This window comes from Aquarana catesbeiana, linkage group LG01 (assembly GCF_042186555.1).
Source record: "Aquarana catesbeiana isolate 2022-GZ linkage group LG01, ASM4218655v1, whole genome shotgun sequence".
In the NCBI taxonomy this organism is placed as follows: domain Eukaryota; kingdom Metazoa; phylum Chordata; class Amphibia; order Anura; family Ranidae; genus Aquarana; species Aquarana catesbeiana.
The window spans coordinates 334,926,777-334,952,261 of NC_133324.1; the positions used below are offsets into that span (position 1 = coordinate 334,926,777).

Here is a 25,485-nt window from a genome sequence, read left to right on the forward strand (position 1 = left end):
CGTAACTCGGTTTGCGAGTGTTGTCTCACAAAACGAGCATGATTCAGGCCAAAGCGTGTGCAGTACCGCATTTGGCCTGAGGTGGGGAGGCGCCGGATTCGAGCGACGCCGATCGGTGCTGTTCGGAAATGTACGGAAAGACCCGAGTACAGCTTGGCTGACCTCGACAAACCTCAGGAACGGAGTCTTTCCGAGGTTTGCCGAGGTCCCCCGAGGTGTCCTCGGGCCTTTCCGGCCGTTTCTGAGGCTCTCCAGCGCCCCCCGCCTCTGGCCGCATGCGGTATTGCATGCTATTGAAGTCAATGCGGAACAAATTATTTTAGTTTCCATTGACTTCAATGGGGAAACTCGCTTTGATATGCAAGTACTTTGGATTACGAGCATTCTCCTGGAACGGATTATGCTCATAATCCGAGGTTCCACTGTACACACACACACACACACAGACACATATATATAGTCAGTGGCCATACAATACTTTTAGCATTATTTAACAATGGCATGAACAACTGTGTTTAGCATTTCTTACTGTTGTTTGGAAGCCTTCTTTGGTGTCTTCCAGTACAAACTGCAAAACAAGGAAAGTATAAGAGTTAAAGTGACACTAAACCTTTGTTTTATTTTTTTTTTAAATAACAAACATTTCATACTTACCTCCACTTTGCAGTTCATTGTGTATTTTTTTTAAGCACCTGATTAGAGCCAGAGGCTCTAATAAGCTTAAAAAAAGGGTGGGCCCTGATCCCACCCAATTGTGTGACCATAGTCGCTATTTTCACACCGCATTGCCTCCCGCCAATCTGGAGGCAGGTCAGTGAGACCTGTTTCCTGATTTGCCAAAGCGCCAGGTGTCCCTATTGGATGCTCAGAGCTTTGGCAGAAGTAGGACAGAGCAGAGGAAGCTGACTGGAGAGGAGACCTGGTAAGCGCCAGACCTCCTGCAGGGGAATCCATCCATAGGGGTGGGGGGTGCTGTGAGGTGTCCTGCAATCCATCCGCGGGTGGGGGTCGTGTGAGCGGAGTGTCCTGCAATCCATGGGGGGGCATGAGAGTATGTGTCCCGCGATCCATGGTGGGGGCGTGAGCTGAGTGTCCCACGATCCATCGCCGGGGGTGTGTGAGGGCGGTGTCCCGCGATCCATCCCCAGGGGGGTATGGTGTGAGCGGAGTGTCCCACGATCGATCCGTGCAGGGGGGGGGCGGCTGATCGGGGTGTCTCGTGATCCATCCGCACGGGGTTGGTGTCCCGCAAACCATCTGTGCGAGGAGGTGTGTGAGCGGGGTGTCCTGCGAGCCATGCGCCGGGGGGGGGGTGTGTGAGCGGGGTGTCCCACGATCCATCCAAGCGGGGGGGGGGATTTGAGCGGAGCAGTGGCGGAGCGTCCATAAGGGCACCCCCTCTCTCCTGCAACCCCTCTAGCACCAATAGATTGAATATATCTATGGCCGCCGCTGCCACTCCCTATTCAGGCGCCGTCCCCTTTTCCGGTATTGGGCGCCTGAATTACAGCGGCGGGGGGCTCTGATAGGCATCAAAAAAAGTGACCTAGCATGGCGTTCGCAGGTCACTCAGCTGTGTTAGAAAAGTGAATAAATATTCGCTTTCCTAACACTAAGCCGCCTCTCCGCCAATCAGGTGCTCGGGTCTGTTACCTGTCACCTGATAGGCGTCCAATAGTGGTGCCTGTCGTTTCAGCCAATCAGGAGGAGAGGACGGAGATGAGGAGGGCAGGAGACGCAGGGAGGACCCCGCTCGTCGCTGTCACCCGCTGCCCCACCAAGACAGGGTAAGTGCCAGGCAGACGGGGAGCGGGCGGGGGTCACACTGGGGGCATTCAAGGGCACATTGGGAGCATTTAATGGGCACGCTGGCAGCATATGATGGGCACACTGGCAGCATATGATGGCAATTCACAAAGAAACTCTCAAAATCTTGCATGTGTTATATTTCCGAATTATGCCTCAAATACCGTATGAAACCGTGCGGTAAGTTGTCGCAAGCATCTCGCTTGTATAAATGTAAAAGTGTAAGGCAGCCAACAATTTAATCATGGCTGGTATGGCATGGCTGCTCTGGGTTGAGGGCTTAAGGTACCCTATAATTTGGGTATACAGCTCCATAATTATTGCCAAGGATAAGCAGAACTTTTTTTAGGGTATCAGCATCTGTGAATTTATCCAGCAATTTCCTTTAAAAGGACCACTCAAGATCATCTTCTCCTTCTCTTCTGCATTACTTTAAATTCCAGAAGACTGGATTCAAAGGGCTCCATCCTCTGTGCGATGCCATCTGCCAGCCTCCAGAGACAACTCCTGAGTAGAATCTAGCTGACACCTGCTCCAGCTTGTACTTTCCTGCCTATTTTCTTAAACCAATCACTTACCTCAAACCCAGGATCATATCATAGTTATTGCAAGCTTGGGCCAGTACTTAATTACTGCATTTATTTCTTTCTTTCTGTAAATTGACTAATGCCTTTTTTTTTGGCGATATGTAATGAACGTTTTTAGTGTTTGAGCTAAATACCGCATATGAGCAATAGTGATAATGACATTTTCATTATCGCATGCTCTAAGTGGTCACGTGACTGTCATAACGCATGCGATAACCTTTATAGTTAATTGTGCCCACTGTTTCTTAATTTAGCACATCTCACGTACCTGAAGTGAAGTCTTTTTTCCTTGTATTCTACAATGAAAAACAAAATAAAGTTATGATTTAAAGTGGAAACATGACTATCTTGATTTTGACATGGATATTAAACCTACTAGAAGATCTTCGGATAGGCCATGATACAAAGAAAATGGAAAATTGTTATCAAATACTTACTATAATTTTCCTTTCCTGGCCCATCCTCACCTCAGCACACAACGGGTTAACACCTCCTCTAAAGCCCCACATGACCACCTGTACCTAGCTGAATAAAAGACAGCCCCTCCCCCAACTAGGATGTTCGATAACTTAGCCTGCAACAGGCCACTAGGGAGGAAGACCTGCGCTCACGTGAGCATGGGCCAGGAAAGGAAAATTACGGTAAGTATTTGATAAAAATTTTCCGTTTTCCTGGCCCACCTCACGTCAGCACACAACAGGATATACCAAAGCTAATATAGGGCGGGAGAGAATAAATGAAAAGAGACACTGGCAATCAAAGAAAAGCTGCTAAAGCCAGAAAGAATTGATCTCTTGTCCCAAACTTGCTGGTCACATATTTAGTTTGTAAGGTTGAATGAAGGCAGCACCAGACCTTTAAGCTAGCCCTTACCTATATCTTCCAAGCAATCCTGGCATACCTGTCCCAAAGGCTGCCACCCCTATAGTCAAATAGGCTTGCAATTGTTTCAGATCAGAAAAGCGGACTTCCTGCATGCCAATCTAATCACCCTGGCAACCCAAGAGTGGATGAATCTTGAGGGCCTAATGGCTTAATTAACCACTTCAGCCCCGGAAGGTTTTACCCCCTTCCTGACCAGAGCACTTTTTACAATTCGGCACTGCGTCGCTTTAACTGCTAATTGCGCGGTCATGCAATGCTGTACCCAAACGAAATTTGCGTCCTTTTCTTCCCACAAATAGAGCTTTCTTTTGATAGTATTTGATCACCTCTGCCGTTTTTATTTTTTGCGCTATACACGGAAAAAGACCGAAAATTTTGAAAAAAAATGATATTTTCTACTTTTTGTTCTAAAAAAAATCCAATAAACTCAATTTTAGTCATACATTTAGGCCAAAATGTATTCGGCCACATGTCTTTGGTAAAAAAAATGTCAATAAGTGTATATTTATTGGTTTGCGCAAAAGTTATAGCGTCTACAAACTAGGGTACATTTTCTGGAATTTACACAGCCTTTAATTTATGACTGCCTATGTCGTTTCTTGAGGTGCTAAAATGGCAGGGCAGTACAAAACCCCCACAAATGACCCCATTTTGGAAAGTAGACACCCCAAGGAATTTGCTGAGAGGCATGTTGAGCCCATTGAATATTCATTTTTTTTGTCCCAAGTGATTGAACAATGACAAAAAAAAAAAAAAAAAAAAAAATTACAAAAAGTTGTCACTAAATGATATATTGCTCACACAGGCCATGGGCATATGTGGAATTGCACCCCAAAATACATTTAGCTGCTTCTCCTGAGTATGGGGATACCACATGTGTGAGACTTTTTGGGAGCCTAGCCGCGTACGGGGCCCCGAAAACCAATCACTGCCTTCAGGATTTCTAAGGGCGTACATTTTTGATTTTACTCCTCACTACCTATCACAGTTTTGAAGGCCATAAAATGCCCAGATGACATAAAACCCCCCCAAATGACCCCATTTTGGAAAGTAGACACCCCAAGCTATTTGCTTTGAGGCATGTTGAGTCCATGGAATGTTTTATATTTTGACACAAGTTGCGGGAAAGTGACAAATTTTTTTTTTTTTTTTTTTTTTTTGCACAAAGTTGTCACTAAATGATATATTGCTCACACAGGCCATGGGCATATGTGGAATTGCACCCCAAAATACATTTAGCTGCTTCTCCTGAGTACGGGGATACCACATGTGTGGGACTTTTTGGGAGCCTAGCCGCGTACGGGACCCCGAAAACCAATCACTGCCTTCAGGATTTCTAAGGGCGTACATTTTTGATTTTACTCCTCACTGCCTATCACAGTTTCGGAGGCCATGGAATGCCCAGGTGGCACAAACCCCCCCCAAATGACCCCATTTTGGAAAGTAGACACCCCAAGCTATTTGCTGAGAGGCATGGTGAGTATTTTGCAGCTCTCATTTGTTTTTGAAAATAAAGAAAGACGAGAAAAAAAATTTTTTTTTTTCTTTTTTCAATTTTCAAAACTTTGTGACAAAAAGTGAGGTCTGCAAAATACTCACTATACCTCTCATCAAATAGCTTGGGGTGTCTACTTTCCAAAATGGGGTCATTTGGGGGGTTTTTTTGCCACCTGGGCATTCCATGGCCTCCGAAACTGTGATAGGCAGTGAAGAGTGAAATCAAAAATTTACGGCCTTAGAAAGCCTGAAGGCGGTGCTTGGTTTTCGGGGTCCCGTACGCGGCTAGGCTCCCAAAAAGTCCCACACATGTGGTATCCCCGTACTCAGGAGAAGCAGCAGAATGTATTTTGGGGTGTAATTTCACATATTCCCATGGCATGTTTGAGCAATATATCATTTAGTGACAACTTTGCGCAAAAAAAAATAAAAAAAATAAAAAATTGTCTCTTTCCCGCAACTTGTGTCGCAATATAAAATATTCCATGGACTCAACATGACTCTCAGCAAATAGCTTGGGGTGTCTACTTTCCAAAATGGGGTCATTTGGGGGGGTTTTGAACTGTCCTGGCATTTTATGCACAACATCTAGAAGCTTATGTCACACATCACCCACACTTCTAACCACTTGAAGACAAAGCCCTTTCTGACACTTATTGTTTACATAAAAAAATAATTTTTTTTTGCAAGAAAATTACTTTGAACCCCCAAACATTATATATTTTTTTTAAAGCAAATGCCCTACAGATTAAAATGGTGGGTGTTTAATTTTTTTTTTTCACACAGTATTTGCGCAGCGATTTTTCAAACGCATTTTTTGGGGAAAAAACACACTTTTTTACATTTTAATGCACTAAAACACACTATATTGCCCAAATGTTTGATGAAATAAAAAAGATGATCTTAGGCCGAGTACATGGATACCAAACATGACATGCTTTAAAATTGCGCACAAACGTGCAGTGGCGACAAACTAAATACATTTTTAAAAGCCTTTAAAAGCCTTTACAGGTTACCACTTTAGATTTACAGAGGAGGTCTACTGCTAAACTTACTGCCCTCGATCTGACCTTCGCGGCGATACCTCACATGCATGGTGCAATTGCTGTTTACATTTGACGCCAGACCGACGCTTGCGTTCGCCTTAGCGCGAGAGCAGGGGGGACAGGGGTGCTTTTTTTTTTTTTTTTTTTTTTTTTCTTTATTATTATTATTTTTTTATCTTATTTTTAAACTGTTCCTTTCATTTTTTTTTTTTTTAATCATTTTTATTGTTATCTCAGGGAATGTAAATATCCCCTATCATAGCAATAGGTAGTGACAGGTACTCTTTTTTGCAAAAATTGGGGTCTATTAGACCCTAGATTTCTCCTCTGCCCTCAAAGCATCTGACCACACCAAGATCGGTGTGATAAAATGCTTTCCCAATTTCCCAATGGCGCTGTTTACATCCGGCGAAATCTAAGTCATGAAATGCTCGTAGCTTCCGGTTTCTTAGGCCATAGAGATGTTTGGAGCCACTCTGGTCTCTGATCAGCTCTATGGTCAGCTGGCTGAATCACCGGCTGCATTTTCAGGTTCCCTGTTGAGACAGGAGAGCCAGAGAAAAACACGGAAGACGTTGGGGGGGGAGGGGCATTCCCTCCCACTGCTTGTAAAAGCAGTCTAGAGGCTAATTAGCCGCTAGGATTGCTTTTACATGAAAGCCGACCGCTGGCTGAAAAGAATGATACCAAGATGATACCTAAACCTGCAGGCATCATTCTGGTATAACCACTCAAAGTCGTGAATGGCGTACCTGAAGACAAAAAAATGGTTAACAATAAAGCACAGTAAACGGTAAAGTATAAAAAATTGCATACCTGAAAAGCAAACATGATAAAACATAATAACAATAAAACATTGCAGAATAGAATACAGTAAAAAAGAACAGAACAATAGAGAGAGAGAATAGAGAGAGAAAGAACAATAAAACGACAACTATTTTTTTTTTATTTTATATTTTTGTATGTGTTTTTTTTTTTTTTTACACTTTTTTTTGTAACTAACTTTTATAACTGTAACCGGTTCCAGGTTCGGGTCTCTCAAAATGCGATGGCATCTTGGGAGACCCTGTGAAAGTGTGCCTAGTCTGTGCAATGCTGTACCCTACGCTAATACTCAACTAGTGAATGGTAGCGTTCAAAATATTCACCAATGCAAAGACCAGGATTGTCAGGACAGGAGGGACAATAATAGCGGGTGTCACGTCTATATCCGCGCTTGCTGCAGACACAACATCTTTTTTGGGGGGGTTCGTTGGGTAGGGGTACTCGGGAGGACATAAAGAAAATGCCTCTCATGCAGCCGACTGCATTTGGTTGGGGATGTGAATGGGGGAAGTACGGGCGCCGCAGAAGCGGTGGGTTCCCAATTAGGATTGGCGAATGCAGCAGGAAGGGCACTATGGGCACGACGGGCCTGTGTTCGTCTTCTTGGTGGCAGCGGGACACTACTTGTGCTTGCCACCTCACCAGCTTGAACTGCACTTATGGGACTCGCCACGTCACCAAGTGTTACTGCAGTGCTGGTTTGACTACGACCGGGGTGTACTAGGCCGCTGGTGCTTGCCAGTTCACCAAAACGCTACCAAAAAAACTGTTAGCGATCGCAGGGATCAGGCCTGACTCTGCGAACGCTGCAGTTATGCGTTTAGTGTTTTGTAAGTGACAGTGATCGATCGATACTGCACTTGGGTGGGCTGGGCTGGGCCGGGCGGAGGGGCAAAACGCAGGTGCTAGCAGGTATCTGGGCTGATCCCGCTAACACTGCGTTTGTGGGAACCCTAAACTGCTGGGGACGCTAGTATAGATCTGATCGGATCAGATATTGATCCGATCAGATACTATACCACTAAGGGAGGCGTATGCTGCGTGCGTGGGTGTTAGCGGTACTGGCGCTAACCTGACGCTGCCTGGGGCTGGTGCTTGCCAGTTCACCAAAACGCTACCAGAAAAACTGTTAGCGATCGCAAGGATCAGGCCTGACTCTGCGAATGCTGCAGTTATGTGTTTAGTGTTTTGTAAGTGTCAGTGATCGATCGATACTGCACTTGGGTGGGCTGGGCTGGGCCGGGCGGAGGGGCAAAACGCAGGTGCTAGCAGGTATCTGGGCTGATCCCGCTAACACTGCGTTTGTGGGAACCCTAAACTGCTGGGGACGCTAGTATAGATCTGATCAGATCAGATATTGATCCGATCAGATACTATACCACTAAGGGAGGTGTACGGTGCGTGCGTGGGTGTTAGCGGTACTGGCGCTAATCTGACGCTGCCTGGGGCTGGTGCTTGCCAGTTCACCAAAACGCTACCAAAAAAACTGTTAGCGATCGCAGGGATCAGGCCTGACTATGCGAACGCTGCAGTTATGCGTTTAGTGTTTTGTAAGTGACAGTGATCGATCGATACTGCACTTGGGTGGGCCGGGCAGAGGGGCAAAACGCAGGTGCTAGCGGGTATCTGGGCTGATCCCGCTAACACTGCGTTTTCGGGAACCCTAAACTGCTGGGGACGCTAGTATAGATCTGATTGGATCAGATATTGATCCGTACAGATACTATACCACTAAGGGAGGCGTATGCTGCGTGCGTGGGTGTTAGCGGTACTGGCGCTAATCTGACGCTGCCTGGGGCGACGCATATCACCGCCGGGCGATCAGGGGGCTAAACCTTTATTCGGTAATAAACGGCGGGTGCCCTGACACTATAAAAAATAAACAAACTAACCAGCGTCACTCGTAACAGTTATACGGTGATCAGTGGTGAAAGGGTTAACTAGGGGGCAATCAAGGGGTTAAAACCTTTATTAGATAGTATATGGGGGTCCCTGTCGCTATAAAACGCTGACGGCGAACCTAAATATTTACGTCTCTAACTAGCGTCACCAGCGACACTAATACAGCGATCAGAAAAATGATCGCTTAGTGACACTGGTGACAGGGGGTGATCAAGGGGTTAAAACTTTATTAGGGGGGGTTAGGGGGGTATCCTAGACCTAAAGGGGGGTAATACTCACTGCCCTAACACTGTAACTGTCACAAACTGACACTATGCAGTAATCAGAAAAAAAAAAAAAAAATACTGCTAATGTCAGTTTGTGACGGGGGGGGGGGGGGTGATTGGGGGGGGATCGGGGGGCGATCGGGGGGGGATCGGGGGTGTAAAGTATGCCTGGCATGTTCTACTGTGTGTGTTTGTGTTGTGTGGACTTACATGTCTTCTCTCCTCGGCGCTGGACGGAAACTGCCAGACCGAGGAGAGATGACATCACATCCTCTGCCTGTGTGAAACTACACACAGGCAGAGGAGGATTCCCATTGGCTGGGAGCGATCGCGAGGGGGGGGCCACGATCGGATGGTCTCCCCCTCGCCTCCCGACGCTCCCAGTCAGATGCCGACCGCCGATGGCACCGGGGGGGGGTCCGATCGGACCCCCCGCCCGCGGGAGGCAGATCACGTACAGGTACGTGATTCTGCCTGCCCGTGCCATTCTGCCGACGTATATATACGTTAGGCGGTCGGCAAGTGGTTAAAAGATTGTACACTATCCTCTTTTGACCAAGTACACTGTTAATAACTCGACCATGTGTAAGAAAACTGAAGTCTTCCTGCTGTGCACTCAGTGACTCTTGTGTGAAACTCGAAGGGACTACTTACCAATTTTTCTGGAAACTGGATACCACTTTAAAAATGAACTTTGGAGACAGACGTGGTATCCCTATCTCTGGTTAAAAAACAGAAAAAAAAAAAAAGACACCAAAGGGCCCTTGCAAGAAAGTGTTACAATCTTCAACATCCTTCTGTCTGAAGTAGTTGCTGTCAGGAGAACTAGTTTTACCATGAGGTACTTCAATGGAAATGAAACCTATTGGAGCAATGGGTGCTCTCAGATCCAAGCCCAAGTTCCACAGAGGGAACAAGGATTTCCCTCAAGGTTTATATATATATATATATATATATATATATATATATATATATATATATATATATATATATATATTTTTTTTTTATTTTTTTTATTTTGACATCTGGTCACTGGCTTTTGCATCCATCTGCAGCCTGTGAAAAGATAAAGTAGAGATCTGTACCTTAAATGGAGTTGTATGCCAGACCAACCTCTAGCGTTGATTGCAAAATGTCAAGGATATTGGCTAGAGCAGGGAACGCAGGAGAGAAAGCTTTTGCTGAGCAAACAAAACAACCTTCTTTCATATCCGCTCCTATGAATTGTTCATGGATGATCTTCTGGTCACCAAGGTCATAACAACCTCAGATGAGAATCCCTGTACCTCTATTGTAGCCTATTCCATATCCAGGGTTTTAAAAGTAGTCTCATTGGATTGGGGTGCTGTTACTGACCTCGCTCGATCTTGTATGACGGAGTCTTTGCATTGGTATTCTTGCAAATATCAGAAGCTGCATGTTCGGTGAAGTCTCCCTGAGAACTACTGCCGGGATGCCCTGTAGGGCCAATATTAGTATGAGGCACTTGTTGAAAAAATATTCTGCCTAATCGAACCAATAATTTGATTTTGCTTCCCTGGCAAGAAGACCAACCTTAACTGACTAAGTGCTTCTCTGCCCCACGAAAATTTTTTTTGCAAGATGTAACAAGAAAAGACTTTTGGTTTCCCCTTGTCAGGCAATGTAGGCTACTAGTGTCTTATTGTCAACCTTACTCAGCCCCCTTGAAGATTCTAAAAGGCTTGCAATGCTAGAAAAGACTTCCTTCCATTCAAGATACTTGGGGAGTCTGTGCTTGACAGCGTTCAAATGGCCTTGCACTTGTATCTTCAGTTTGTGGACTCCCCCCAGCCCCAGAATCATCCTATCTACTGGGCTGAGAGGCATGCCTCCGAAAAAAGCACAGTACCGATGTTCAAAATTCCAGTTCTTGTTGAATTTGTATAGGCACAAAGATTTTCTGTTCCATAGACAGCCCAGCTAATAGGTTAAAGAAGGCAATTTGAAAACGCTCTCATGTGCCACCTGGCCCAAGGTACCACCACTGCCAACAAGATCTTCAAAAAGATTCCTGGGACTGTGCCAATTCTGTAAAAGGCAGACACCTGAACTGAAAGTGACATCTGGCCACTGCAAATCTCACACGCCTCTGGTGCTCGGCACTGATCAGTACATGGAAGTATAAATGGGCTGGTCGATTAATACCAACTGGTCCTTCTGCTGAGCTGTCCCTGTGACTGTCTGCATGGACTCCATCTTAAACCTCTTGGTGTGTATGAACACATTTGATTCCTTCAAACTGAAACAGGCCAGAAGGCTCCTGCCTTAAGTACTAGAAAAACTGGGGAGAAAGGCCCCCATATGATTTTATGTTTCTGGCATAACTGGCATGATGGCCTTGTAGCAGTAAAAAAATCTTGCAAATATTTTCTCTTCTGAGATCTGTTGAACATAAATTAAATGAATTCAGTGGTCAACTTTGGAATTCTCCATCGTACTCCCACCTGTCTTCTGGACCCACTGGTCTTTGATGATTGTCATCCAAACCCTCCAGAAGAAGGCTGAAAACATCAACTTCACTCAGGACCCCTAGTCCCAACTGAAACAGACTGGTTGGACGCACCTTTAAAAAGACTTTCCAGCCATCTTAGCAGCTTGCTCTGGACTTGACACCTCCACTGTGATCTGATAAATCTGCAGTCTGTCCTTTAAGGTTTGGCCTCCTGCACCTTCTGAAGTTCAGTAGGCTTGAGTGAAGGATGGCGGCTTCCTCTTACTAGTCTGTGGCCACAGTCCAGACATTTCCTCCTGTCATTCGCCTAATTGCATTGTTCAGTGTTTGGCCAAACAATAACTTCCCGTTATAGGAAAGGTTGAAGGCTTGTGTAGAAGTTCCACCTGCCCTTCAGTGGCAGTAACCATAATGCTCTCATAGCAGTGACTGAGTGTGCCAGCGCTTGTACTAGGTCTATCAAAAGCATCAACTAAAAGTCAGTTGCTAGGTTCCACTCTTTCCAGAAACTGTGCCAAATCTTGTAGTTTCCAGTGCTGAATGTAATACCATTTCTGAAGTTTATAGAGCAAAGTTAACTCAATTGCTGATTTGCATGCAAAATATGTCACTGTATAGATTCTGTGCAAGCCTGATGGCCAGATCACCACAATTTCTGTGTTCCAGATGTGTTTCTGCATGAGTGTTTTTGATGCATTCTCAATGCGTCTTGCCACTTTCCAGATGTTTTCCATACAGAAACAATGCAACATTCTACTTTTGTTGACTGCACTAGAATGCGCTGTACTGGTAGGTAATTGGAATCAAAGTTAGACACTGTCCATGCGTTCTTGATGCAGAATAAAAATGCACTGGACTGCATCTGATGTGAACAAGTCCACTTTCTCATCCATAGGATTTCTGAAGGCAACCAACCGAGTTATAAAAAGGCAAAGACACTTGCTGTCCCAGACACTAGAGGGCGGTATCCACCCCTGGAAGTTCTCTGAACTTTCGACCATCAAGAACGCGGTGACGTACAACACTACGACGAGCCGAGAAAATGAAGTTCAATGCTTCCGAGCATGCGTCAAATTGTTTCCAAGCATGCACTGTTTTTTTGCGCGGCCGAATTGCATACAGACGAACGCATTTTCAGATCGGAACTTTTTCTGACTGAAAAATAGAGAACCTGCTCTCAGTCTTTTGCTGGCTGGAATTCCGCCAGCAAAAGTACGATGGATCATACACACGGTTGGAATTTCTGACCAAAAGCTCACATCCGACTTTTGCTGGCGGAATTTCTGATCGTGTGTATGGGGCTTAAGAGAACCTGTTACTGTAAATAAGTCTTCTGACGAGGTCTCGGTCATCCTTCATCAACGAGCGATTTACGCTCTGCCATCATGGGAAAGGACCATCCTTCATCAATGAGCACTTTATGCTTTATCATTATGGCTGTTGCTTGTGGCGTGGATATTTGCAGTATACTTTCTGCTATAGCCGGCTTAATAGGTCTTAGAATTTTGCACAACTACATCCTTGTGAGGCAACCTGTGCAATTTCATTTCTCTGCCACTGCAGACTGCATGCAGGCCCAAATCGCACCCTGAGTTTGGCAAGGCATTTTCTATCATGCTGGCATAAACGCATGTGCCAATTTCCTGGATCCTGTCCCTTCATAGGGTAAGAGGAAACAACTCCTTTAGAGTGTATTGACCACATGCTTAATGAATGTGACAACCTGTTAGATGTCATCGTCCTGGTCAGGATAAGATGATCATTGGCGGGTCTTATGTTTTTTGGAGCGTTTGCGTTCAGGGTTTCTGCTCCTAAAATAATGCAAAACACCTTAATTTGCATAATTTCCTTGAGCACTCTTTTAAGAACCATGTCCCACGTTGCTCCCTCCTACCTTTGCTAATCTTCTGTGCCACTAACAGGTGTGGCAAGCTCATATTTGCACAAAATATATGGAGAAAAGCATATTACCTCTCACCAAAAAACAGGTACACTGTCTCTTTAAGACCCATCTGCCTTCTTCCACTCACTTTAAAGCATCAGCAGGTGAGCTTCAGGCAGCATTTCCAAAGGCAGACAGCAGACACAGTTATGCCCTGTACACGCGATCGGATTTGCCGACAACAAAATCCATGTTTTTTTTCCTGGCGGAGGTGGGCTCAAACTTGTCTTGCATACACACGATCACACAAATCTTGTCAGAAATTCCAAACGTCAAGAACACGGTGATGTACAACATGTACGACAAGCCGAGAAAAATGAAGTTCAATAGCCAGTGCGGCTCTTCTGCTTGATTCCGAGCATGCGTGGAACTTTGTGCGTCGGAATTGTGTACACACAATCAGAATTTACAAGAACGGATTTTGTTGTCGGAAAATTTGAGTTCCAGATCTCAAATTTTGTTTGTCAGAAATTCCAACGAAAAATGTCCAACGGAGCCTACACACGGTCGGAATTTCCGACAACAAGCTCCCGTTGAACATTTGTTGTCAGAAATTCCGATCGTGTGTACGCGGCATTAGAGTCTGAGACAAAAAACAGTCAGACTGTCAAACCCACAGAAGTACACAGCATAGCAGGGGAGCCAGGACAGCACATCCAGAGACGGACAGGGGACTCAGTCAGAATCTGAGGAAAGTCCTTTTTACCTGGCAGGACTGCAGAGAGAGAGGAAGAGAAGCCCTCCCAACTGCAGACCTCCAAGACCATTTACACCATTGCATGGCGACTGGGGGTTCCCATCCCCCTGCCCCCTGTGACATCATTCACAGCCGCTCTCAGACTAACAATAAAGGCAGGAGAGCAGTGCGGTACACTGCATATAAAGACAGGAAAAAAAAAAAACCAAGGGAGAGGTAATGACTTTGCAGAGCTCTTATAATACAATATCAGTGTTGTTTAAGCATCATTTTGCCCGCAGCCTTGGCACAAAAAGGCACCCAGGTTTTAGAAGGATTTACCTTCAGCATTCAGGGTCTTCCAACCTCATGAGAGGCTGAACATGGAGGGGTAAGTTCGGCAGTGGAGGATGTAGCAAACAAATTACTTACCAACTGCAAACAGGTGGCCTGGAGCAGACCAAAAAAAAAAGGACATCCTATTTGGGGGAGTACATAAAAAGGGAGTGTGGGACTTTAAATGAGGCAATTGACTTGTGGAGGTAGAGTATATAGTAATCATTTTTTATTTGTAACAATAGTATAAAAGTATTTTCATATATATACACATGCACAATGGCATAAACATAATGGATACATATACATTAGCTTGGCAACACATAAAAACATAAAAGATAGCAAATGTTAATAAATATACTACAAGAGGTTTCATATTGGAAGGCATTAGTAAATCATATGCAAAAGAGCTGCTATAAAATAGGTACACATACACATTGATAATTACATAGTACTCAATGAATTTTGGATGTATAAAAAGTATATATGGGCCAGTAAGTAAGTAATAAGCCAGACTTGTCTAAGCACCCCATGGAAACTCGACGCGTTTCATGGTTACATGCCATTCATCAGGAGTTGGGTACAGAAGTAAACTGTAAATATAAATAAATATGTAATGTTAGCAAATATATTCTACCCCTTTAGAGGGAGAAAAGACCTCATGGGGAAAGAGATCTATACTCACAGGTCGGCTGGAGCACTGTGCTTGGCTGGCATCGAGGAGCATGGGATCCCAAATGTTTGTCTGTTCCGGATCTGAGGCCAGGAACCCCACCCCAGCCAAGAAAACCTCCACATAGCATGCCCCATTTTTCTTTTGACTCATGCAACACACCTACCCATTGGTGTATGTGTGTATTTTCATACATACACAACACTCATGAAGATATACACATGCCAAATATATTTTTTATATTTTTTAAATTTTTTTTTCTCTTCTCACACACTCATGTTTTTTCACTTTTAATTTTTTCACTTTTTCACTTTCTTTTCACTGTTTTTACACATATTTTTCTCATTTTCACACATTTTTTTCAGAACACCACACTTACAATCATCCCCACACATGTGGAATGTGTTGCAGCAATCGGGCATGCTATGTGGAGGTTTTCTTGGCTGGGGTGGGGTTCCTGGCCTCAGCTCCGGAACAGACAAACATTTGGGACCCCATGCTCCTCGATGCCAGCCAAGCACAGTGCTCCAGCCGACCTGTGAGTATAGATCTCTTTCCCCATGAGGTCTTTTCTCCCTCTAAAGGGGTGCTAACATTACATATTTATTTATATTTACAGTATACTTCTGTACCCAACTCCTGATGAATGGCATGTAGTCATGAAACGCGTCGAGTTTCCATGGGGTGCTTAGACAAGTCTGGCTTATTACTTACTTACTGGCCCATATATACTTTTTATACATCCAAAATTCATTGAGTACTATGTAATTATCAATGGGTATGTGTACCTATCGTATAGCAGCTCTTGTGCATATCATTTACTAATGCCTGCCAATATGAAACCTCTTGTAGTATATTTATTAACATTTGCTATCTTTTATGTTTTTATGTGTTGCCAAGCTAATATTTATGTATCCATTATATTTATGCCATTGTGCATGTATATATATGAAAATACTTTTATACTATTGTTACAAATAAAAAATGATTACTATATACTCTACCTCCACAAGTAAATTGCCTCATTTAAAGTCCCACACTCCCTTATTATGTACTTGAACCCGGGATGGAGGCACATATTGTGCCTCATTTAAAGTCCAACACTCCCCCCCTTTTTTCTTATTTGGGGGAAGGGCTGTTTTTTATTCAGCTAGGTACAGGTGGTCATGTCGGGCTCCGGAGGAGGTGTTAACCCATTGTGTGCTGATGTGAGGTGGGCCAGGAAAACAATTTGTACCCCCGTGCCTTTTTAAAAAATATAATAACCGGGTAATATTTGTATTGCTTTTATTGCTATTTGTACATACCCAGACCACTGTACCATTGTATTTATTGCTGTAGAATGTGCAGAGCTTCATACAACAAAGAAAAATACATTTGTATGGGATAACATACTTACTTCTCTTATATTTCATATAGAATAGGAGTACCAAAGCTAAGCAGAGAAGAAGTGATACAACTCCAATTATCCCCGCTACTGCTGGAGGTGACAACAAAGAGGGCCCTGAAAAATAGAAGACAGAGTTGCAGCTTCAATCTGCTCCCAGACATGAGCAGTTCCTTCAAAGCAATGCGTTTTATATATTTTTCTATAGAATAATAAACCACCCAGTTGTATTCAGTAGTATTAAGTATTGTCCTTATATGACTTGAAGGTAATACCTTTAATTCTTACAGGATAAGTACAACTTTGATTATTCAGAGAGTTTGTTGAAAGGCTAGATCTTGGACTTAATAATGCTGTAAATAGTTCTTTCAACAGTCACAAAAGTGTTACACAAAACTCTGGTGCATATACTTATATCAGTATCAATGAATGTACACAAACAAGGTCCATAAAGACATGATTAAGCGAGTTTGGGGTGGAGGAACTTGACTGGCCTGCACAGAGTCCTGACCTCAAACTGATAGAACACCTTTGGGATGAATTAGAGCGGAGACTGCGAGCCGGGCCTTCTCATCCAACATCAGTGCCTGACCTCACAAATGCACTTCTGGAAAAATGGTCAAACATTCCCATAGACACACTCCTAAACCTTGTGGACAGCCTACCCAGAAGAGTTGACGCTGTTATAGCTGCAAAGGGTGGGCCAACACAATATTGAACCCAATGGACTAAGACTTGAATGGAAAGCTCATGTGCATGTAAAGGCAAGCATCCCAATACATTTGGTAATATACAGTTGTGCTCATAAGTTTACATACCCTGGCAGAATTTATGATTTCTTGGCCATTTTTCAGAGAATATGAATGATAACACAAAAACTTTTCTTTCACTCATAGTTAGTGTTTGGCTGAAGCCATTTATTATCAATCAAATGTGTTTACTCTTTTTAAATCATAATCACAACAGAAACTACCCAAATTACCCTGATCAAAAGTTTACATACCCCAGTTCTTAATACCGTGTATTGCTCCCTTTAACATAAATGTCACCTTGAAGTCTTTTGTGGTATTTGTGGATGAGGGTCTTTATCTTCTCAGATGGTAAAGCTGCCCATTCCTCTTAGCAAAAAGCCTCCAGTTCCTGTAAATTCTTGGGCTGTCTTGCATGAACTGCACGTTTGAGATCTCCCCATAGTGGCTCAATAATACTGAGGTCAGGAGACTGAGATGGCCACTCCAGAGCCTTCACTTTATTCTGCTGTAGCCAATGACAGGTCGACTTGGCCTTGTGTTTTGGATCATTGTCATGTTGGAATGTTCAAGTGCGTCCCATGCGCATCTTCCTGGCTGATGAATGCAAATGTTCCTCCAGTATTTTTTGATAACATACTGCATTCATCTTGCCATCAATTTTGATCAAATTTCCTGTGCCTTTGTAGCTCACACATCCCCAAAACATCAGCGATCCACCTCTGTGTTTCACAGTAGGAATGGTGTACCTTTCATCATAGGGCTTGTTGACTACTCTCCAAATGAAGCGTTTATGGTTGTGGCCAAAAAGCTAAATTTTGGTCTCATCACTCCAAATGACTTTGTGTCAAAAGGTTTGAGGCTTGTCTCTGTGTTGTTTGGCGAATTGTAAGCAGGATACTTTGTGGCATTTGCGTAGTAATGGCTTTCTTCTGGTGACTCGACCATGCAACCCATCTTTCTTCAAGTGCATCCTTATTGTATTGTGCATCTTGAAACAGCCACACCACATGTTGGCAGAGAGTCCTGTATTTCACCTGAAGTTATTGGTGGGTTTTTCTTTGCATCCCGAACAGAGGCATTGCTAGGTGGCAAAAAGACCAGGGGCTTCAGCCTGAAGTCCAAGGCCGTCACGGGGGGGATAGTGGCAGTAGTGGCGCAGGTTTTTTTGGCTGGGCGGTGGGGTTGTGAGGCGGGGGGTAAGCTCACTTGCTGGTTGCTGCCTGGCTTACCAGTGCCCATCAATGCTGACCACTAAACTCACCTACCTGACATACATACAGTGACACCTACCTGACATACATGACACATACATGGCTGACATACATGACTGACCTGACTACTGACATACATGACTGACCTACCTGACATACATGACTGACCTGACTACTGACATACATGACTGACCTACCTGACATACATGACTGACACCACATGTTGGCAGAGAGTCCTGTATTTCACCTGAAGTTATTGGTGGGTTTTTCTTTGCATCCCGAACAGGGGCATTGCTAGGTGGCAAAAAGACCAGGGGCTTCAGCCTGAAGTCCAAGGCCGTCACAGGAGGGGGGTAGTGGCGCAGGTTTTTTTGGCTGGGCGGTGGGGTTGTGCTGCGGGGGGAAGCTCACTTGCTGGTTGCTGCCTGGCTTACCAGTGCCCATCAGCGCTGACCACTAAACTCACCTACCTGACATACACTGACTTACCTGACATACACTGACCTATTGGACACATACATGACTGACCTACCTGACATACATGACTGACCTGACTACTGACATACATGACTGACCTACCTGACATACATGACTGACCTGACTACTGGCATACATGACTGACCTACCTGACATACATGACTACTGACACACATGACTGACCTGACTCCTGACATACATGACTGACCTACATGACTGACCTACCTGACATACATGACTGACCTACCTGACATACATGATTGACCTATCTGACATACACAGATTGTTACTGCTCAGTCTTACCTGTCCTGTAGTGTGCGAGTACACTCATCCCGGGCCCCGGCATTCACCGTCCACATCCACCACTCAGACAGCCCTGCAGGCAGCCAGAGCCAGGATAGAAGAGCTGCCCGCCCATTTACACAGAGCAAGCGGCTCAGCGTGGATCTCTCAGTGCCCAGCGTGGCCGCGGAGTGTCATTCCCGCCTCCTGGACCCGGTGTCTTGCAGAGAAAGTTCCCTCGGCGGATAAGGACCCCCCTGTACTGCGCAGGCGCAGCGCCTGCGCAGTACGAACTACTATCAGCCGCCGGAGATAGCCGAAGCTCAAAATGTTCAATCAGCTGTACACGGCGCCTGCGCCCTAGGTCCAGGTTCCTTCCCCACCATCCAAGTGGACCTAGAGGGGGAATAAAAAAGAGCGAAGCGAGGCCGTGCCCGAAGCGTGGCAAGCGAAGCAAGCCCGCGAGGGGCCCTCTTACAGGTGCTGTGTACAGCTGATTTTCCCCTTTTCACCTTTGGCTATTTCTGCCGGATCCTACTGGGGGGGTCCTTATCCGCCGAGCGGAACTTTCTCGGCAGAACACCGGCAGCGCCCATGAATTTGACGTCACACGTCCCGCAGTCTAGGCATTGGACGAGTGTGACATCCATCATAGGAGCCGGGTCCCGGAGGCGGGACTTTGTGTACGTCATTTGGCCGCGCTGACATGAGATCATTCCCCGTTACCGCAGCTCGGGGCTAATAATTAATTTAGTGATTTTGACACCCAGGGCTTTTTGGGGGCACACTCAGGGCTCCAGCCCCCCCCTCCTGACACCACTGATCCCGAACCATTTTCCTGGCAGTTGTGGCTGAAATTTTAGTTGGTCTGCCTGACTGTGGTTTGGTTTCAACAGAACCCCTCATTTTCCACTTTTTGATTAGAGTTTAAACACTGCTGATTGGCATTCTCAATTCCTTGGATATCTTTTCATATCCCTTTCCTGTATTATACAGTTCTACTATCTTTTCCCTCGGATCCTTTGATAATTTTTTTGCTTTCCCCATGGCTCAGAATCCAGAAACGTCAGTGCAGCACTGCATGAAAGATGCAAGGGTCTGTCAGGAGTCCAGAAACTCATTGACCTTTTATACACACACACTAATTACAAGCAAACAGATCACAGGTGAGGATCTGTTTGCTCATCTTGTGTGCATGTTATCAGGCCAAAATGACCAGGGTATGCAATAGGGTTTTAATCAGGGTCATTTGGGTAGTTTCTGTTGTGATTATGATTTAAAAAGAGTAAACACAGTTGATTGATAATAAATCACTTCAGCCAAACACTAACGACGAGTTAAAGAAAAGTTTGTGTTATCATTCATATTCTCTGAAAAATATATATATATATTTACGGCTTGCTATAGGGGCACTCTGAAAGCAGGAGGAGCCAAAAGCGCCAGTGGGAGACCCCAGAAGGGGAGGGTTAGGGCTGCTGTACAAAACCATTGTACAGAACAGGTTAGTTTGACATGTTTGTTTTCAAAAAAAAAAATTCCAACGTTTAAGCCTGGTACACACTATTCGTTTTTGGCTGAGAGCCCTGATCAGGAGTCAATCGGCATACCTTTTTTTGTCACGGCCCTTCGACAGAAGCCGGCCGAACGGCTTCTGATGGACTGGCTGTAGTACACATGGGCCAAATGTCGGCCGGTTTCTATCGAACTGGCAGATCTTGCCGACTTACGGCCCGTGTGTACTAGGCTTTGCAATCATTTAAAGTAGAACTATAGGCAAATCTTTTTTTCTTTCTCCTGGAGTAAGGGAGGGTTATAAACCCCGTCAGATCTTTTTTCGCCCTCTGTGATCCCTTGCAGAGATTTCCCTTCACTTCCTGTCCCATATCCAAACAGGAAGTGAGAGGAAATCCAAGAAAATCAAGGGAATTCCTTGGGGACCCCCATCTCCCCAGAATTAGTGTCCCCATTGGAAGATTTCCCCTCTTTTTGTGTTTCTGGGGACCAGGGGCTTTGCTAGGTCTACAAAAGATCTGAGGCTAGAGCCCATAGCAGCGAAGTAAAGAAAGTCATACGCTTGGGCGGGCATACACATGTATATAATATACATGTGTGTGTGTGTGTATATTATATAAAAAATATTGTTACATATCTGAATGCAGATCCCCCTTACATCTATTAGATAAGCACCTGAATGACCACAACATACAGGGATATACAAGGTAATACTAACATAGAAGCACACACACAGGTTTGACTTGATGGACTTGTGTCTTTTTTCAACCTCACCTACTATGTAACATCGGTGTCCTCAGAGAGCCCCCTCCCCACTTACGACAGGGTCCCCAGAGAGCCTCCCCACTTACATCAGGGTCCTCAGAGCCCCCTCATTACATTAGGGTCCCCAGAGAGCCCCCCTCTTACATCAGGGTCCCCAGAGAGCCCCCCCACTTACATCAGGATCCCCAGAGTCCCCTCATTACATCAGGGTCCCGAGAGAGCCCCCCTCTTACATCAGGGTCCCCAGAGAGCCCCCCACTTACATCAGGGTCCCCAGAGCCCCCTCATTACATCAGGGTCCCCAGAGAGCCCCCCTCTTACATCAGGGTCCCCAGAGAGCCCCCCCACTTACATCAGGGTCCCCAGAGTCCCCTCATTACATCAGGGTCCCCAGAGAGCCCCCCTCTTACATCAGGGTCCCCAGAGAGCCCCCCACTTACATCAGGATCCCCAGAGCCCCCTCATTACATCAGGGTCCCCAGAGAGCCCCCCTTACATTAGGGTCCCCAGAGCCCCCCCTCATTACATCAGGGTCCCCCGAGAGATCCTCATTACATAAGGGTCCCCAGAGCCCCCTCATTACATGAGGGTCCCCAGAGAGCCCCTCCTTACATCAGGGTCCCGAGAGTCCCTCCTTACATCAGGGTCCCCAGAGCCCCCCTCATTACATCAGGGTCCCCAGAGAGCCCCAGGGCTCAGGAGTGTGCTACATAAAGAATGCAGGGCTCAGGAGTGCGCTACATGCAGCCTCACCTGTGCCCAGGAATACAGCCTCACCTGTGCCCACATCTCAGCCTCACCAGTGCCCAGGAATGCAGCCTCAACTGTGCCCAGGAATGCAGACTCACCTGTGCCCACATCTCAGCCTCACCAGTGCCCCGGAATACAGCCTCACCTGTGCCCAGCAATGCAGCCTCACCTGTGCCCACATCTCAGCCTCACCAGTGCCCAGCAATGCAGCCTCACCTGTGCCCACATCTCAGCCTCACCAGTGCCCAGCAATGCAGCCTCACCTGTGCCCAGGAATGCAGCCTCACCTATGCCCACATCGCCCTCACCTGTGCCGGGGATCAGAGAGGAGAGGAAGAGGAGAGCCGGCCGGATCATCACACAGGCCCGGCATTTCCAGCTGTGCCAGCTTCAATTTGAATCGCCAGGCACCCGCCGTCGCATACGTTCCGCCTCCTGGATCGACTCACGCCTATGATAGGCAGCACATGTCCCGGCATTGGGCAAGTGTGCTGTCTGTCAAAGAAGCCATACTAAGAGGCGGGACTTTGTGACAGCAGGTGCCCAGCAATTCAAATTAAAGCTGACACAGAGGGCGACGCTGGCCTGACACCCACCAGTGTGTGCCGCCCCTCTGCCTGGTCACCCCAAAGACTTGGGGCTATGGGCCCTAGATTCTGGGCTATAGACCCAGAAGCCACCCGCTAGCAACACCACTGCTGGGGACGAACCAAAATTTGGGATTTTCTTTTACTTTCACTTTCAATGATAATGGTAAACAGGACAAATAAAGAGGGTGTATCTCCAAAACAGGGGCAAGATCAGCAATAAAAAGTGACAGGTGTTCTAATCCCTTTCCACTCTAACCAACACAAAAAAGAAGTTTTGCCTGTAGTTATACTTTAACCACTTGCTTACTGGGCACTTAAACCCCCTTCCTGCCCAGATCAATTTTCAGCTTTCAGCGCTGTCACACTTTTAATGACAATTGCACGGTCATGCAACACTGTACCTAAATGACATTTTTATCATTTTTTTTCCACAAATAGAGCTTCTTTTGGTGGTTTTTAATTACTGCTGGGTTTTTCATTTTTTGCTAAAAAACAAAAAACAAAAAAAAAAAAACAGTTTCATAGTTTGTTATAAAATTTTGCAAACATTTACATAATTTTTCTCCTTCATTGATGGGCGCTGACGAGGCTGCACTGATGGGCACTGATAGGCTGCACTGATAGGTGGCACTGATGAGGCGGCCTTGGTGGGCACTGATAGGTGACACTGATGGGTGGCACTGAAGGGCACTGGTAGGTGACACTGAAGGGCAGCACTGATAGGTGACACTGATGAAGCACTGATGCGCACTGATTGGCAGTACTGATGGGCACTAATAGGTGCACTGTGGGCATTGATAGGTGGTACTGGTGGGCACTGATATGCACAGGTAGGTGGCACCAGTGGTCAGTGGCAGGTGGCACTGGTGGGCACTAATTAGCTGCAGTGGCTCTCCGTGTGCGGGACCGATGTTCCCCTGACAGAAGCCAGTAATCGGCTTTTTTTTACAGCGTGAGGGGGAAAAAAAAAGCGGTTACGATCTTCTGTTTACATCATGTGATTAGCTATCATTGACCCCTCACTCCGATCTGTGATCAGCCGAGTCTCATGGACTCGCTGATTACAGAGTGCGCTGCGCATGCGCCCCACAGGGAGTGCGTAGGCAGATCATGCACGGAAGGTAGGGTTGCCACCTTTTCTTCAAGTCAAATCCGAACACTTTAGCTGGAAACCGCAATTTTTTTTTTGGTATAAACTATACATATATTTTGCTATTAAATAACATTTCGAATCATATGAAGTTAATAACAAGAGTCCCCCTTTACATCAGAGGCCACAGAGTTCCCATTTTACATCTGAACTTACAGAGTTCCCTTTCACTATAAGGGGGACTCTGCAGACTCTGATGTAAGGGAGAACTCTGGGGACACTGACATAAGGGATGCTCTGGGAACCCTGATTTAAGGGGGAACACAGAGAACTCGGATGTACGGAGAGGACTCTGAAGGGGGAACACTGTAGCCTCAGGTGTAAATGGGAACTCTGATGTAATGTGTGCTCTGAGAACCCTGATTTAGTGTACCCACTAGAGGCAGGAGAGAGAAGGGGGAGACTTCAGTCACAGACAGGGATGGATGGTGAGCTCACTCACCCCTTGGCAGTCAGCACCTCTCATCCAGATGTATCTGAGGATGCTGAACTTTAAATTTCCAGCCCCCACTATCCTTTTCTAAGGAGTGTGGGCAGACCCAGAGGGGTGGGGGCCGGGAGGAAGAGGTGCAGATCGAGCCCTCTCTCCTCTGCCATCTGTATGTGTGTTTGGGGGGGGGGATTGTTAGTGCTGGCTTTGGGCAGCATGTAACAGATACTCTCAGCTTAGACAACTGCAGCCAGCAACCCTGCTGGGAAGCCATAGTCTAGTCTGAATAATGTGTCCGGGTTTCAGCCGTCTGAAACCCGGACACAGTATTCCAAACCAGAACTGTCCGGGTGAATCCAGGACAGGTGGCAACCCTAATGGAAGGACGTACATGGATGCCCCCCCCCCCCCGGCAATTGAGGCCCGCACTGTAACTGTCTTTCCGCTATAGTGCGGGCAGGAAGAGGTTAAGGGCTCTGTGAAGGGAAGATCAGCATCTGAACCCAGAGGATCTGGAGGCTGATAGACTGGAGATAATATAAGGCATTACAATTACTTTTAAAGCAAAAGTTTACCAGCATTATGCATTATATTAAAAATTATTATTTCCATGCAAAAAAGTCTCAGGTTTTAGTACTACTATAAAAGATTTATATTTCCCCCTCCACCCTTCATATAGCTTCATGCCTGACTCCCAGTTAAAATACCCTGTATATCCTACTGCTGGGTATATTTATTATCATTGATATGATAGAAGGTTTACATATATATATATATATATATATATATATATATATATATATATAAAAGGCCCCTATAGCAAGGTAAAACAGCTTCTGCCTTTAAAATCAATTTAGATCACTTCTTTCTCCTGCTCACAAGTTCTCAGGCACTTACTGACATGTATGGATGGTGTACTGAGCTGTATGTGTGCTGCACTGTGTATACTGAAATGTATGGATGGATAGTATGGATAGTGTACTGAGCTGTATGAGTTCTGCATTGTGTATATTGACATGTATGGATGGTGTACTGAGCTGTATGTGTGCTGCACTGTATGTAGATTGTTGTCTTGCAAGTTTGATCATCATGTAAGGTGAGGGTGTGTAATGATCACATTCTGGTGGCAGTAGGAACTCACAGTGTAATGCCGCGTACACAGGATCGGACATTCCGACAACAAAATCCTGGGTTTATTTCTGACGGATGTTGGCTCAAACTTGTCTTGCATACACACGGTCACACAAACGTTGTCGGAAATTCCG

The 25,485-nt window shown here is 45.5% G+C and overlaps 1 protein-coding gene across 2 annotated transcripts in view; it reads right to left on the reverse strand.

Moving 5' to 3' along the window:
• LOC141145182 (Fc receptor-like protein 5) overlaps positions 1-25,485 on the reverse strand; it is a 162,726-nt gene that overhangs the window by 37,312 nt on the left and 99,929 nt on the right. For both annotated transcript variants that reach the window (XM_073631656.1, XM_073631648.1), the window contains exons 12-14: positions 16,314-16,418; positions 2,662-2,689; positions 530-568 (exon numbers count right to left, since the gene is read on the reverse strand). In XM_073631656.1, the coding sequence (XP_073487757.1) occupies positions 530-568; positions 2,662-2,689; positions 16,314-16,418 (172 nt within the window). The remainder of the gene's footprint in view (positions 1-529; positions 569-2,661; positions 2,690-16,313; positions 16,419-25,485) is intronic.